The sequence below is a fragment of the Syngnathoides biaculeatus genome, chromosome 6, assembly GCF_019802595.1.
Source record: "Syngnathoides biaculeatus isolate LvHL_M chromosome 6, ASM1980259v1, whole genome shotgun sequence".
Lineage (NCBI taxonomy): Eukaryota > Metazoa > Chordata > Actinopteri > Syngnathiformes > Syngnathidae > Syngnathoides > Syngnathoides biaculeatus.
The window spans coordinates 202589-220000 of NC_084645.1; the positions used below are offsets into that span (position 1 = coordinate 202589).

Below are 17412 nucleotides of genomic sequence, written 5' to 3' on the forward strand. Positions count from 1 at the left end.
GGCGTAGGCTTCCGCGTCGTGCCTTGCGGACGAGCACGGTTTGGGCCGGGCTGGCTCATACATAATGTTTTGCGGTCTGTTGTTCGACGTAATCTGCAAATCATCTAAATATGGCTCAAAACTATAGGGTAATATTGCCCCGGACACTTCACTCGATTGTGAGATGTTCTCTTGTTCGAAAAGAGCTTTCATGTTTGAAGGGGCGCGTCCTATAGTAGGGGCCACAACATGTTTTCAATGGCGAATGTCCGGGGTGATGTCACAGGCAGTAGATGCAGCCAATATGGTGACCACTTGGATGTCGAATGACACTTCCCCAACTTTGCGCATGGATGACCTGCTCTCTGCTCATATTTATTTTTTGTATAGACATTGAAGTGAATAATGTTATATTTATTTTCATTTCAATATCTATTTTAGAATGTTTATAGGGATGACACTTGGGCTTTAAGCACATTTCTTGATGTTTAAGATGGTAGTCTGTCTAGTGGATGACAGATGAGAAGGGTGGGTGCGACTCAGCACGTTTAAGCTTTTCGAACTTGCTATCTTAGCTTAGCACAGTGGTCTTTACAGTTTTTGGGGAACTCCCCCCTATTGGGAGATTACTTTTTCCCCATCATGACGCCATAATGCCACCCCCCTCCAGTTTGAAAACCACTATGTTAGCTCGCAAACCGGTAACATAGAGATGTTATGTTTTTTTTTTTTTTTTAATCAACACATTGCACAGCAGATAAGTGTGAGTGTCAAGTGTTGTGAATGTGATTATCATGTGAAATTGTGTGCAGTAGAAATGCTGAGACGATTGCTGAATGCATGTTTGTGCGACAAAGAGTGGGTTTGTTCATTTATTTAGCTCTCTATAAATTATTGACACGATTTGTGAAAGATTTTCCTCATAAAACCTCACATTGCTTATTTTCTTGCCATGAGCGTTTGACTATTTACAATAGGAATGCTCAAACTTGGAGTCCAGCTTGGGGCACTTTTATAATTCTAACACAAATTAAATCTCTTTTTGAATCTGAACAAGTGAAATCCTGGGTGAAATAACATTTATCCATCCATTTTCCAAGCCGCTTATTTTATTACCTGGAATAATAGTTTAACAAACTAATATGCTTGACTTTTCATTTAATTTATCCATCAGTTAGCTATGTATATTGGATGTAAGAATATTATGAGGCAATTAAAAATGTTTATGGTTTCACAGTCACAATGCTCCTCTGTGGGGAAAAAAACGAGTTTGACACCCATGCAACAACAGGAATCTAGGAAATTTCACCTGCGCTATCCAGTGTGCAGGAATTTGCTTCATTTTTGGCTGTCCATTTGGAGATTTAATTTTCAGCCACTGAATTGTTTTTTTTTTTTTTAAATTATAATACTCATACTTGTTAGGGTCACAGGAGTGTTGTAGCAAATCCCATCTGACTTTGGGTGGGAGGCAGGCGCCATTGCAAGATGTAATTATTCTTTTTTGTGATCACTGGTACTCTAAGGTATGAAGGGATTACATAATACAATAAAGCGCCCCCAAAAGCAAAATCTATACAAAAATATGAACTTGTTTTGATCACTCTTGTCTTTTGTTTTTCAGACTTGGAAACCTCCCATTGTCAGAAAGGCAGGAAGAAAGCCTTAAGGGCAAACAGCTGAGAGGAGGAGAGGAGAGGAGGGTGAGGTCATCCCTTTTCGTGCCCGATACATATGTGATTTAACCTTGACCTTGAAGGAGCGAGAAGGAAAACCCACGTCTTCACCCAAAGGCTGTCTGGATGATATGTTATCTATAAATTGGCCCGAATATCTCCTCAGATAAAGAGATTTGCTCATTTTGATATGTAGCAAACTAAATGCTATTATGTGACATAAATTATTTGCTAAGATGGGGTCTTTTTTGGGGGGATGGAAGATGCGCTGCAACTTGCCTCATCCGCAGCGAAAGGTTAACTTGACCTCCGGAGGACATTGCCTTCACCAGCTGTCTGCCTTAAAAAGATCGCTATGTTCTCATCACATCAGATATCGTGATGAAAATGTGCCTCACATTGGGTTGATGATAATATAAGAAAACAAATAAGTCACTTTGTTTCAACCACTGTACCACCACACAAGGATACTCTGCTTAGCAAGGCCACCTTCAGTGGCCGCAAGTCTGTGAACATCAACGCCAAAGACAGGCTGCTACTTTTTTCTCCCGCCATTCTGCTGTCAACAAAAGCATATTAGGATAGACGTTATGCTTTTATTATACTATACCTATTTGTTATCCATGGACTATTTCACTTTGAACATTTGCTGTGCATGAAGAGACTTGGGCACGGATGACTTGGGGACTTGCTTTGCTTAAGAAGAAGCTTGACTGATAAAAGTGCAAAAATGGCATAACAACACAGATTCTACATGAATTTATTGCTAGTGTTCAAACCAATTTTGTATTTTTTTATACTGTTTATATACTGTATGTCACATTTATCAATGTGCACAGGTAAGATAAGTGCTTTTTAGGAACCTCTTTAAATGAATTAATATGCCAAAAGTGTAGTAAACGCACCACATACAGACCATATTACAGTTTGTTGAAAACTGAATCCTGGTGAAAAATATCCTAAACATAAGAAGATAATCTATCCATCCGTGTCTCACTTAATATGTTGAGTATTTGCAAACTCCACGCAGGCGAGGCCGGGATTTGAACCCTGGAACTCATAACTGCGAGATAGATGTGGTAACCAGTTGTACACCTTTCCACCCTCTTTCCTGTAACATTACAGCTGTATTGTCGTAACGTTACCATTTTTTTTTTGTTGAAATTATGATCGTATTTTTGTCATGTTAATTCAACATTACAAATACCATCCATTCATTTTCTGTCCCTCCCTTTTGTTTATAAAGCTCCTACATGTGGATCGACATCACCACCAATGTTGTTCATTTAGGACAGCTGTGGTGTAAACTTGACATTGGGAGTGGAAGTGATCTGATAAAGATGTTAAGCACTGTGTATATTCATATTTTGGAACATGTGCATATTGTATTGTACTCAAGTGCAGTAAGTTTGTCCTGACAGTGCAAATTATATTTCAATTTTTTTTCAATGTAAATGTTCAAATGGTAAGTACTTAGGAGCACAAGCACCCCCCACCCATCAATTTATTATCTATACCGCTTATCCTCACAAGGGTTGCAGGTGAGTCAAATAATGTAAGTCTTAAACTGGGCCAAGCCAATGTAACTGCACCATTGTAATCAAGCTACAGTAGTATTACTAGATAATCAATATGTGCATTTATTTCATAATCTGTTTGCATATTTGCATCAAAGGTCACAGTATGTTGATGTTTTACACCTTTATAGAAAAAAAACACGACATGTGTTTGATTGTCAGTTTCAGGATCTTTTATCTTGATGCGGGGTATTCACTCGTTTAAATGCTGACTTGCTGGTTAAGTCAGTTGTTTTCCTCCCATTTTTCTATCGTTTCATAGAAATGTTTGAAGTTGGTGTAACAATAGTTGATTGGAACAACAAGCACTGTAAAATACAATACTCTGCTTCAGTGCATATAACAAGTTCTCCATGATTTGTTGTGGTGGTGGTGGTGGGGGGTCAAAGTTTTTAAAATATTCAGAATTGGGACACAGCAGAAAAAGCATTTAAAGTGCAATGTGAAATTAGATAAGGGTGTATAAACCTCAGGTACTTTTATCATGCGTGTCACAAAGACAAATACAGTATTTATTTGTGAAGGCGTTCTTATTTCCCGTTAGCATTCCCAACCTACTTAGCTATTTAATGTACGTCGAAGCTTTAAAATCAGAGGTGTGCCAGAAAAGTACTCTTGGCAGGGTGTCACAAAAGATAATATTTCAAACCCAAACTGAGTTTTTTTGTTCAATGGGGGGGTCAGTGTTTATAAAAAAATACCGTGGCATTTACTACTTTCCGTGCACCAGAAAAGATAAGAGCTGTGGGAGGAAGACATATTGCTTACAACAATTTGTGTTCAAGAAACAACACCATGCTGGAGAAACTTGCCACTCACCTGACCTGCCTCCATGTGATCCATCACACCCCACATTTTCAAGCAGCTGGTCGCAACGGTAGCCATTTTAAAGATGTGAAGGACATCAAGATGGGAGAGCTGCAGAGGATCCACGCAGAAACCTTCCATGAATGCATAAAGATGCAGTAGAGAAGGGTGCAAGTGTATGAGAATCCGGGGGTGTCACTTCCAAGGGCCAAACTTGTTGCTATCATTTGAAGTATATCTTTTGTGACACCAGTCCTGGAGCTTTTCTGACACAACGTGTCAATTTTTACATTGACATGGCGTGATGGTCGTGGATCATATTTCGGATCTGAAACCAATTCTGCTTTCCACATTTTATGGGGTTCAATATTCTGAAATGTGATGATGACCATGATAAAATATAGTAATGGCTGAATTGTGTGCGATTGCTGTGAATGCGTTTATTTTTGCTCACACTAGGAAGCAAATGTAATGATGCATGTTTGTAACAGCATGAACATTTTAAAATGTATCCCCCAAAACATGAAGTCCGATGTGCAACCGGACAGTGACGAAGGACAACAGAAAGATGAGTGCAAATGCATCAATTGTTGTTGTCTGGTTTGAACATAAGATCATTTTTTTTTATACACAGGATACCGAATATATTTATTTTTGAAAATGTATATGGCTACTTACTGTATGTGACCTTTTATGAAAGTATAATAAAAAATTGCAATTTTATCAAAATAGCTCTCTTGGTCTGACGTGATATCATTATTTTAATATTTCAGTCCATAATAAAACATTGCTCTGTTCACTTTTGAGTATTGTCAAAGTTCTCATTTTCTTATAGCTACACAAATATTTCTATAGTATTTAGCACTGTGCTTTTAACGTCAATTTGATGACCTACAAACAATATCTATTTATCCCAATCAGATACCTACAGTATTTATAATTGGTGCTGAATGCTGACGATGAGTACTGACTTTATGGTTTCCATGAAGAGCAGTAAGCGTTCACTCCCACAATTTAGTTGATTTTGCCACAGTGAAAATTCAATCGGTGGTAAACTGTTTATTTTCAAAAGCTGAAACATAGTCATAGCTGCAAAATTATTCACTTTCACTCGCTCACACACAAACATTTATCAGATACACTGTAAAAAAAAAATAGCAAAAGGTGTATGCTCTTTTTTCCCCTTACGAGTTGCCGTGGTAAATACGGATGTATACAGGAAATTAAGGTTTAGGGAGGAAACAAAACACATAAATATATATTTTTAAGTCATGTAAAGTAAAAAACGTGTAATATATTTTGAGTTAGTATCAAGGTAAAACAAAAATAATGATGGAATATTTTCCCGTTGCATCGAAACTGCTTGTCCGTCATGGTTTTACTTTGAAAAAAGGAAAGAACGAAATGATTTTACTTCCCGTTGCTGGAAAGTTTTGACAGCTAAAGGAGATTTTGAATATTTCCGATTTAACCCGAGTTTGAGATTGGTGGTACTCGACAACGTAATCATATAGGGTCACTTTTGAAGCAAGTGTCGAAATACTTGGATAAAATGGCCTCCTTGGGCGGAATGACGATGCCGAGCCGTCTTCCGTTGCTCCTGACCCACGAAGGGGTGCTGCTCCCGGGCTCGACCGTCCGCTTCAACGTCGATACTCCTCGGAACATGCACATGATCAAGCACCGTCTCCTCAAAGGGACTTCGCTCAAAAGCACCATCATTGGAGTGATTCCCAACACCAGAGACCCTGCGAAGGATACGGATGACCTTCCCGCATTGCACAAGTAAAGTTGACAATCACATAGTTGAGAGGCGTGAGTGACGCTACGTTAAAGCTCTTGACTGAGTACTCTTGACTTCACAAGTAGCCAATAAAAGTAAATAGAAACAAGATTAGGTAGCGTTAATAGCTGTACAAAAAAAAAAATAATAATAATGTATGTCATCCCTTCGCTGATATTGATTCGTTTGAGAGGTATTCACTTAATATTTTTACGGTTGTAATTTAAAACACAGAGAAACTTCAGCCACACAAGTACATGTTTTTTTTCTTCTTAATTATTAATACTTATCCGATGGCAGGTGTAATCTTTGTAAAGGCAGTGCTTAATGTACTGGTGGAGCTGCTCTTTCTGCTCCCAGCCGTAATTTTACCATAAAGGTAGGCTACACGCGTAACTGCAATACTTTGCCATGTAAAACTACATGTTTTCACATCTATTTAAGCCTCTTACATGTTGTTTTATTTAACGGTATGTATTTTGTTGTGGACAAATCTAGGGCTGAGTCATTCAACCCAGCCAAGCACACAAAGATGGACTTTAACCTATCACAAGGCCATGTTGAACAATCGTTCATCTACTTTCTATACTTCTCATGTGGTTTGTGTGGGGGAAAAACATTCTCTTGACGTATCTTTTTTTTTTTATTGAACAGCTAATATACAGCAACTTACCTTAGTGAGGAAAAAAAGCTGAATTTGAAACAGAAAATGTTTGTGAAGATTTTGCCCAGAGCACTGAGTTATTTCTGCTTGCTTGAAATTGCTTCACTGAATGAATTATCCTGATCTTCAAAAGACGAATCTCCACCACTGACTTCCTCGGGCTTGAACTATTTGTAAAAGTGACTAAGCTATGTGAAGTGAAATCCTCAGAACTTCTCTGGAATTTCTCATGATGCTCGACTGACGTTTTATTTTTCTCATTTAAAGATACATTAAAATTGGAGTCATTTATTCCAGAGTTGGGCAGAAAAGCGGTATTTTGGTTCGCATGCGTGCCTGTATGTTCTAGGTTTTAGTCTCGTGTTGTTGCTGTGATTTCAAAGAATCAAAATATTTACTGGGTACTCGTAATTATTTCGGTCTGTTGTTTTTACTTTTGTCCAAGTATCTTTTTGAGGACCGCTTTTTACTGTTACTTGAGTCACATAATTGTCAAGTAACAGTTTTCTTATTTGAGGACAATATTTGGCTACTCTACCTACCCACATCTGGAATGGACAGCCTCCATTGCTGCTCTTAGATTTAAGCGACATTTTTGATTAGAAAATCAACCCATGTTGTATTTGTTGCACCAGTCTTTTGTATTTCCGTAATGTGGTGCTACAGGTCGTGACTCTGGTTATGGTCCAAGTGGAGGAGTGAAGCACATGGAACCTCTGCGACAAGAGTTGATCCACTCGTACATCTTGTATGAAGTAGGATACGTGCCATTATTTGTCAAATTAGTTTACGGACGATAAAGTCAAATGTAGTGTGGCAAATGTATGTAAGTTGGCAACGTCTGGAGGAGGAGATGGGTTTGGCTCAAGTTGGAGGGCAACACAAAAAAGCAACGTAAGGAGGCAAATTTAATTCGTACATAAATCAACAAGTACTTCAATGGTGTAAATAAAGGATTTTCTGCGTAAAGAAAATGTTTTTATTTTGCCTTACTGTAGTGTTCACTCTTCCAGATTGCTTAATTTATGTTGAAATGAAAAACATTCTCTGCGTGAGCCTTGGGGATTCCCCCCCAGACCTCCTCTACAATGTATTTATTTTTTTTTGGGGTCACCTTTTTCATGCCTTTGGTGTTTACATATCTGAGCAATGCCTAAAGGCTACTTTTTATTTTATTTTATGTTAGGCTACTTTTAAAAAGTTTTATTTATCTGTATAGCTGACTTCCTTTGACTTAAATGACCTCTCTTTGTGTGCAGGATTGGTACAGCCGGGATCACAGTACAAGTAGTGGGCAGTAACTGGCCAAAGCCGCACTATACACTACTCATCACTGGATTGTGCCGCTTTAGCGTGTCAAGCCTGTTGACTGAACGACCCTTTGTTTTGGCAGAGGTGAAAAGATATTAATTGCTTTGTATGACATTCCTGTGTAGTGTATCTATGTAAAAGTATAACCAAGATTACTGAGGTGTAAATTAAAAAGTCTGTGAGGCATGGGAGAGGAGACTTGTCTTGTACAATTGCACACATCCATATGAATGTTATGGCTCTGTCGCAAATTTGCAGGTGGAGCAGTTGGATAAACTGGAGCGTTACACCACCTCGGCAGAGGGTGTCACAGCAGAAGATGGAGAGCTGCAGGAGTTGTCCCAAAAATTCTACCAGACAGCTCTAGAGGTGTGTGTTGTTTTTAGGACATTGATCTAGTTGTGTTTTATTATTTGTGCGTGTCGTGATTTACAGTTTTGTAGGGCAGGAATAATTTGCATTACAGTGGACCTCGCTGTTGGCAGCGAGTAAAGACTGAGCTGGACTGTGAAGGTTGGGTTTTATTTTTCTCCTTCGTCATTCAGGTGTTCATTATAAAACATCTACAGCTTCAAAAGTGCATTTACAGCAGTGACATACAATGATTGATTGGATTACATATTTTTAAAGGGCCACTGTCATGAAATGCATGATTTTTAGTATGTTATTTATGAAAAAACGGCAGCCGGTATGGTCCCATGCCTTTTTTAACCACAAAACATGATTTTGACGTATGTGGCTTTTTGTAACTCCCGCCATGAAAATCCTCTCGAGGGTTTTTTTTTTTCGAGAAGAAGCAGGAAGTGATATATGGGGCAGGAGCGCCCTCAAGCAGACCTGTTTGTTTCTATTAATTTTACCTGCGGGAAGGTAACTCGTTGTTCCTTCGAGTTAGCTAAAATGCCGGCTTGTTGCATTACTGGATATTGCTCGAACACTTGGGAGGATGGATTTACCCTTCATAAGTATCCAAGAGACCCGGTTCATCGTGAAAAATGGATTGTACGGGTGCAAAGGACGAGAGCTTCGTGGGTTCCAAATGACAGGTAGGTGTGTACACAGCTAATGAAAAAAAAAAAACAATAGTTTGGGGAGGGCTTAATCTGTAAATCAGGGGTGTTAAATGTGTCGATATCCGCATCGGAAGGCTTCCATTCAGCAGCCGCTGAAGGACAGCCTCTGAGCCGGCTGCTGGCCTTGTCGTCCGGGGTGGCTAATTGTGGCGCTGGGCCACGGTGGCTCATCTCCACCGCAGAAGTGGATTGGACGGGGAGGAAGTTTGGCCGTGGTCTGCATATCATCTAAATATGGCTCGAAACAAGAAGGCACTATTGCCCCGGTAACTTCACTCGGTTGTGAGATGTTCTCTTCTTTGAGAAGAGCTTCCGTGTCAGAAGGGGCGTGTTCGTCTCCCACAGTAGGGGCCACAGCTTGTTTTCAATGGCGGATGTCTGGGGTGACGTAACGGGCAGGAGATGCAGCCAATATGGCGACCACTTGGATGTCGAGTGACACATAACTTTGCGCATGGGTGACGAGCTCTCCGCTCATATTTATTTTTTCTTATAGACATTTGAAGTGAATAATGTTACATGTATTTTTCATTACGATATCTATTTTAGAATGTTTAGGGATGACACTTGACCTTTAACAATCCCCAACAGTGATACTAATTCTGTTTGCATGTATGTAGTTGTTAGGTATGCTGGACATGTCTGTTCCAGTAGTGGCCAAATTCAGACGTCTTTTGGACAGCCTTCCCCAGGAAACTCTGCCTGATGTTGTCGCTTCCATGATCCACACCTCAAACACGGAGAAATTACAGGTGAGCTGAATCCTGGATGTGAAAATTCAGTTCATATTACAACCCCAATTCCAATGAATTTGGGACATTGTGTTAAATAAAAACACAATGCAATGATTTGTAAATAATGTTCAAGTTAAATGTAATTGAATACTCTGCAAAAAATGTATTTTCAATGTTAAAACTCATTTTAAAAAATTAGCAGATAATCTTTAACTTTGAATTTTATGGCTGCAAGACATTCCAAAAAGCTGGGGCAGGTGGCAAAAAAGACTGAGAACATTGAAGTCCCACCGGCACGTATGGCATGATATTTAGTATGTTTTTAATTTAAAAAAAAAAAAAAAAGCAGCCGGAATGGACGCATCCATTTTTTCACCACATGCCACGATGTCGTATCTGGATTTTTGTATCTCCTGCCATGAAAATCCTCTCAAGGCATTCACTTTGGAGAAGAAGCAGGAAGTGACGTTTTTTTACACAAGCTCACACTGGCGGTTTCGTGTTTATACCTGTTTTACTGGAGCGAAAGTAGCTTTTTTTTTCTTGCGTGTTGGCCAAAATGCCATCTCGTTGTATTGCTGGATTTGCTCGAACACTCGGGAGGATGGATTCACTCTTCACATGTTTTCAACACACCCGGTTCGTCGTGAAAAATGGATTGCGCAAGTGCAAAGGACGAGAGCTTCGTGGGTTCCAAATGACAGGTAAATGTGTATAGAGCTACTAAAAAAAATATTAGTTGGGGGTACGATGTAATGCTCTCAGAAGTAACAAAAGATCCGCGTTATAGTAACTTAATAAATTACATAAGTCAGCGGTACTAAATGTGTCGATGTGCGCGGCTGCGGGCGGCGTTTTTCGTGTTCGCTCCGGGCTCTGGGCGCTGTTTTTTGTCGCCGCCGCAGAGGTGGATCGGGCGGGGAGGTGGTTGGGCCACGTGCGGCAGGAGAAAGGTGCTCTCCCCCAACCGACCACCGAAGTTTCCCATGGCGTGGGTCCTCCTGAGTATGCTACATACTGTCGGCGAGTATGTTGTTAGTTAGAAGTGATCCGCATATCATCTAAATATGGCTCGAAACGATAGGGTAATTTTGCCCCGGTTGTTTCACTTGATTGTGAGATATTCTCTTCTAGTTCCAGAGAATCTGGAAAAACCATTGCATGTAAGCGGCAAGGCTGAAAACCAACATTTAATGCCCGTGACCTTGGATCCTTCAGGGGGCACTGCATAACAAACCCACATTAATGTGTAAAAGCTATCACCACATGGGCTTAAGAACACTTCAGAAAACCAATGTCAGTTAAATACAGTTTGGCGCTACATCTGTAAGTGCAATGTAAAACTCTACTATGCAAAGTAAAAACCATTTAGCAACAACACCTAGAAACGGCGCTGGTTTCTCTCAGCCTGAGCTCAAAAAGGATGGACTGATACAAAATAAAGAAGTGTTCTGTGGTCCAACAAGTCTACATTTCAAATTGTTTTGGGAAATTGTGGATGTTGTGTCCTCCGGGCCAAAGAAGAAAACAACCATCTGGACTGTTATGGATGCAAAGTTCAAAAGCCAGCATCTGTGATAGTATGGGGCTGAGTGAGTCCCAGTGGCACGGGTAATTTGGACATCTGTGAAAGCGCCATTAATTCTAAAAAGCACATACAAGTTTTGGAGAAACATATGCTGACTTCTAACCAATGTCTTTTTCATGGATCCCCCTGCTTAATTTCAGCAAGACAATACCCAACCACATTGCACGTGTTACAACAGTGTTTCCTGGTAGTAAAAGAGTGTGGTTACGAGAATGTGGTGCCTGCAGTCCAGACCTGTCTCCCACTGAAAATGTGTGACGCATTACGAAGCATAAAATACGACAACAGAGACCCTGGAGTGTTGAACCAACAATGGGGAAGAATTCCAACTTGAAAACTTCAACATTTAGTTTCCTCAGTTCCCAAATATTTATTAAATGTTGTTAAAAGAAAATGTGAATGAATGTACGGATTAGAGATGGTGGCACTGAAGAGACAACAGGAAGCAGAACTGGAGGTGACAGAAATGAAGATGTTGAGGTTCTCTCTAGGAGTGAGCAGGTTGGATAGGATTAGAAATGAGCTCATTAGAGAGACAGCCAAAGTTGGATGTTTTGGAGACGAGGTTAGAGCAGACTTCGATGGTTTGCACATGTCCAGAGGCGATAGAGTGAGTATATTGGTAGAAGGGTGCTGTGGATGGAGCTGCCACACAAAAGAGCGACAGGAAGACCAAACGAAAAGGTTGATGGATGTTGTGAGGGAGGACATGAGGACAGTGGGTGTTAAGGGAGGAAGATGCACGAGATAGGCATAGATGGAAAAAAATTACACGCTGTGGCGACCCCTAACGGGACAAGCCGAAAGGAAACAAAGAAGAAGACTTAAAATGAAAAGGTGATGTAAGACAGTGATAAACATGACCCTATCCCATCTTTTTTTCGGAACGTGTATCAGCCATAAACTTTTATTATAAAATATTAATTTTAAATTAAGGATTATTTGATTAAAAACAAAGTTTATCAGTTCGAACAATAAAAATCTTGTCTTTGTAGAGTAGTCAATTAAATATAGTTTGAGTATCATATGCAAATCCCTATATTCTGTTTTTATTTGTTAAACACAACGTCCCAACTTCATTGGAATTGAGGTTGTAGTTTCATTCATTTTTAGCAGGACTTGTCCCCATTAGGGTCGCTGGTGACTGATTGCCACCCTAGACTGATTGCCTGTCAATCGCAGTGCACATTTAGACATTTTACCATTTACGCTCACATTCACACCTCTTGATAATTTGGAGTCTTCAGCTGTGAGTACCAAGAGTACCGGGAGAAAACTCACGCTCAGGGAGGGACAGGAGGGCCAGAGCCGAGGTTTGAGCACAGAACCTTTTCACGTTAAAAATAATTCACATGTGATTCATCCACTCCACTGTCACACCTGATGGTGGTAAGCTACTTATGTAACCACAGCTGCCCCTGGGCTGTCCGATGGAAACGTTGCTGCCGTTCTTTGCCTACGATTACTACCTCCAATCCAACCACATTAATTCATAGCCAGTGTACGTTTCCGGAAATTCTGGTGTATAATGCTAATTTTTTTCCCCCAAAAAATTGTCAAAAGTCAATTGTCATACATAGATATTCCGGAAAATTGAAGAAACTGCCATTGTCTAGAGGTTATGAAAAATTGTACATTTTAATTCCAATATGCCACCACTACCTAGAGGTTATAAAAAAGTTGTACACATTCATTGATCGGTGGTACACAACATTTGCAACTGAACTTTTAAGGTCCTGGACGCCGTTAGCTTGGAGGAGCGTTTTAAGAAAACTTTGCCCATGCTGACCAGACAGATAGAAGGACTTAAACTGCTGCAGAAAACAAGGAGAACGATGCCTGGCCCAGAAAAGAAGGTAACAAGCACATGAACATCTGCAGTCAAGAGCATTATTATTGACCACATTTCTACTCTCGCCAGGTGCGCAAAGGGGGGGTGTTTCCAGGCCGTCATTTCAGTCTGAATGAAGAAGTTGAGGACGATGATGATGATACACCCTCCCTAGAGAAGAAAGTTCATGGGGCTAACATGCCATACGCAGCTCTCCGAGTTTGCTTAAAAGAGCTCAAAAGGTGTGACTATCATTATAGAAACTTTTATATAATCCTCACACAGCAACGTGCTTCCACTCATTGCGATTTCAAGATGTTAATTCATTGTATTAAATAGATTTGAACTGAATTTGAACCCCTGGAGTAGTCTTGCACTGATCCTTCCTGAGGCCTGATTTACTTAATTAGGTCTTTAATGGTAACTGTGGTTTGTTTTGTTTGGTTTTGGGGAAAGTGGTGGGGTTTTAAATCTAATTTAGGCTTTGAAATGAATATGGAATTTGAATAGCTCGTTTTATTACTCTGCGGTCAATCTATTCTCCACAACCCTCATCCTGTTCAGAGTCACGGGGAGGCGGATCCTGTTCCAGTCGATTATGGAGAAGAGGGTATGCTCGATACTGAGTACCAGTCTTTAATAGGGCACATCTAGAGATAGACCATCATTTACACTCACATTCACACCTATGGACAATTTTGAGTCTTTGTTTAAACCAGTATAGGTGATTTTAGAATCTGGGATGAAGCAAGACTAGCTGCAAAAAACCCACAGAAGTATAGCAGAATATGCTCTCTCCACACAAGAAGTCCAGAGCTAAGAGTTAAACGATGAACTTCTCAAATGTGAGGCAGTCATGCTGACCACTTCACTACCATGTCACCTGACTCTCGATCAAATTAATCCAGATATAATTGCACCCAGTGGGGAATGTTGTTTTTGAAAAAACAACCAAATCTAAGATCAGAAAAGACTATTTGACTTCATAGGAATACTCCTGGGAACAGTGTTTAAATCCAGGCTTCACTTAATATGAGTAGTTCCAGCTAGAGGCTTTCTTTGGATGTACCATTTATTCAGCTGATAAATATAAAGATAAAATGAGGATTTTTCCTGAAATTTCGGTTTGTATGAAAAGGGTTTAAAGCAAACATGTCACCAAAGCAGCCTGGTGGACTGCCATGCTGACTGCACAAAATTCAAGTGGAGGTCATTGATGAATTTGTAGTCACTCTCTAAATCCTGATTCATTAATCGTGTTGACTTTTGAACCAGGCGCAAATTGTTACTCCTTATACTATAAAATAAAGAATTGCCATTGTCCAATGACTAAAAAATCCAATACGACTATTTGAAAACTGTCTATTGAATTCGAAAGAGAGTATGTGAGAGTGTTTTGTGTTCTGCTTCTCTCAGGAAAAGTATTTATTTGAGTTAAAATGACTTGTTTTGACCAGGATCCTTCGCCTTACCTTGGCCAGAAGTAGAACCCGGGTTGGTTATGCACCCCACTCAGTGCTGTATAATGCACAAACCCACGCTGCCTGGAACTAGCTGACTCCTTTCTGGCAAGCTAGTTGGCTAGCTAGCGTCATATGTCACACTGTGTCGAATGTTGCAGAAGGTTTTCTTGTTCGTTCAGCGGTGTTCGCAGTCCACTGTGAGCATCTGTGCAACTAAGTCTCCACTCCCAAGTTAAAAGCTTTTGATTATTATTATCCTAACCCTGATCGTTCCGCTGTACTTATGTTGCTTGTATGGGTTAAATGAAAATGTCATTAATTTAGGATGTAAGTAGAGGATGGGAGTGACGCTGGCGACACTTCCAGTTCAGCGTAGTTTGAAATTACAGCGTGATTAAATCTACTTTTTGACTTGGCAGAGGCACCACATCACTTTTTATCTGTATAACATTTAGGAAAAATGACAGGCTTTTGTTTTCCCCGAACTCAAGCACAAAGCAACCCACATGGTGATTTTTTTTTTTTTTTTTTTTTTTTTATAGAAGAGTTAATGGGATCTAACAGAGGAAGCTACAAAGAGGAGCAATGCAAGACAACACCCAAAAAAACAAGAACAGATGAACTTTGGCATAATAAACTGATTTGTGATGTGAGGGTCTTAGTGAATGTGGGATGACCATGAGCATAGCTGAGATTCCTGTTCTCATTTATTTAAACACAACAAAAAAAGCAACAAAAATGGGGAAAGAAACCCCACAAAAACAACATTTATTGTAGTATTTGTCTGGTACTGTTGCGTGAGTCCTGGTTAAAAAAAAAAAAAAAAAATGACATGACATTTTCATCTTTATATAGATTGAAGAAGATGCCGCAATCCATGCCTGAATATGCCCTCACGAGAACATACTTGGACTTGATGGTAGAGCTACCATGGAACAAAAGTACCAAAGGTAAATAACATTTGAATTATAGCAATTGCTCCAATGTCATTTGCTTATGCAAACCAATTTTAGAGAACAGCTTCAAAGCAAGGAGTATTAGAAAGATCAGAGGTGGCTGTGAGATGGAACCATGTTGCAAAAGTGCTGCTAATTAATTAGTAGTAACAGTAGTAGTGTATTAGTGTTCATACTGTAAACTTGTTTATTTGACCTCCTTTTGCTATATGTTTGCATTTTTTTCACTATTTTTAGCACCGCGAAAGAGTAACCATTGGCTCACTTGTGCAGCTTAATGGCCAGTGTGTCTAAAAGCAGGTTGAACTAAAGCTGAATGGAGAATGTAGCCTCCCAACTCGGCCAAAGTGTGGAGACACACAATTGTGAGATCGTGTCACAGAGCTGCCATTTTTGTGATGACATAGGAGCAGGAGTTTGATTTTCGGTTTCGATATGAAATCTTTACAGTCCTAATTACAAAAGTCAGGAAAGCAAAAAAATATTAAAGTCACTGTCTCTTACATGTTTTGTTTAAGAAAAAAAAATTCCTATTCCTAATAAAATTGTCTGAATTATGTTAAACCTTCTTATGTTCTACTGCTGATTACCAGACAACAGTAAAAAAAAAAAAAAAAACTCCAACTTCTGTTCTTTCATTTGGTAGATTTGATTTGATGTGTATGATGAATATGCTGGACAGTTTGGGCTGGAGGGAGGATACATTCTGAACTGGTTGCCACCCAACAGCAGGGCACATAGAAACAAACAACCATTCACTCTCACAATTACTTGTAAGGGCAATTTAGGATAAGGTTCTCACAAAATGGAGTGATTGATAATAGAAGAGCATAATACTCTGTGGTTCTTGAAAAATCAGTATGGCTCTAAAAATGTCTGGCAATTTAAGGAGTTGTCTTTTCTGAAAATTTCTGGCATGCAATGGCTTAAAGTGCTCATATGGATAAAATTGTTTCTTAATGAAAGAAAAACTTAAAGTTGTCACAGCAGTAACTTGAATCTGACAAAAGGTAATAAATACAAATGTAATGAATATTAACCATTGAAGATCAGACATTGCTTTCCAATCGTAGTTCAACACAATGATTTAAAAAATAAACTAATGAAACAGGCCTGAACAAAGACAATGCAGCAGTTATTTTGACTGACTCTACATTAGCAAACTGCTCCAGGTTTGAAAGGGGCTTTCTCCAGACGGCATATTTCAGATCATTCTACAGATGTTCAACAGGACTTAGATCGGGGTTCATGGAAGGCCACTTGAGAACTGTGAAATGTTTTGCTCTGAGCAATTCTTGGGTGTCTTCAGCTATCTGTTTTTGCTCATTATGCTGTTGCAAGATCAATGACCTGGCACTGAGACCAAGCTGTCAGTCATCGGGTAGCATGTTTCTCTGTAGAATACTTTTGATAGTTGTGATTTCCTGCACAGATTAAAGACACCCTTTGACAGAAGCAACAAAGTAGACCTAGAACATAACAGAGCCTCCTCCATGTTTCACAGTAGGAACAGTATTTTGCACTACTCTCTTTTGAAGTCTCAGTGTATCGGTTTTTCTTTTCATCTTAAATACATCATTAACAATGTCAATCCATTCATCTACAGTTTTATTTTTTCTGTTCTTCATTTCTAGTTAAGGCTTTCCTGCTTGCGCTACTCACTATCTGAAACAAATACAGCATTTTTCATTACAGAACACATTTTCAGAACCTAAGGCCCCAAAATATATTGACAATAATTTGAACTTAATATCCATCTGAAAGTCCTTTTGCAAAATCGCATGAATGTCCCTCCAAAAAAACAGCTCACTGATGTCCACTACCAGAATATCTAGAAATTACTCTCCTCCTAATTCGGAAATGATATCCGATAAAAATGTTTTAAATGTTTTATTTTTTAATACAGTCGCACACTTTATTGCATGCTTCCGGTGACATCTCTCTTTGCATGTCCACATGTGAAGTCTGCT

The 17412-nt window shown here is 39.4% G+C and overlaps 2 protein-coding genes across 4 annotated transcripts in view; both read left to right on the forward strand.

Annotated features, from left to right (window-relative positions):
* Positions 1 to 4750, forward strand: part of il34 (interleukin 34) — a 43307-nt gene extending 38557 nt beyond the window's left edge. For both annotated transcript variants that reach the window (XM_061823669.1, XM_061823670.1), the window contains one exon: positions 1604 to 4750. In XM_061823669.1, the coding sequence (XP_061679653.1) occupies positions 1604 to 1662 (59 nt within the window). In that variant the 3' untranslated portion in view covers positions 1663 to 4750. The remainder of the gene's footprint in view (positions 1 to 1603) is intronic.
* A 483-nt stretch (positions 4751 to 5233) lies between these two features.
* lonp2 (lon peptidase 2, peroxisomal) overlaps positions 5234 to 17412 on the forward strand; it is a 32353-nt gene continuing 20174 nt past the window's right edge. For both annotated transcript variants that reach the window (XM_061821680.1, XM_061821681.1), the window contains exons 1-7: positions 5234 to 5824; positions 7746 to 7881; positions 8056 to 8166; positions 9491 to 9622; positions 12926 to 13048; positions 13114 to 13265; positions 15342 to 15436. In XM_061821680.1, coding sequence (XP_061677664.1) covers positions 5592 to 5824; positions 7746 to 7881; positions 8056 to 8166; positions 9491 to 9622; positions 12926 to 13048; positions 13114 to 13265; positions 15342 to 15436 — 982 coding nt within the window. In that variant the 5' untranslated portion in view covers positions 5234 to 5591. The remainder of the gene's footprint in view (positions 5825 to 7745; positions 7882 to 8055; positions 8167 to 9490; positions 9623 to 12925; positions 13049 to 13113; positions 13266 to 15341; positions 15437 to 17412) is intronic.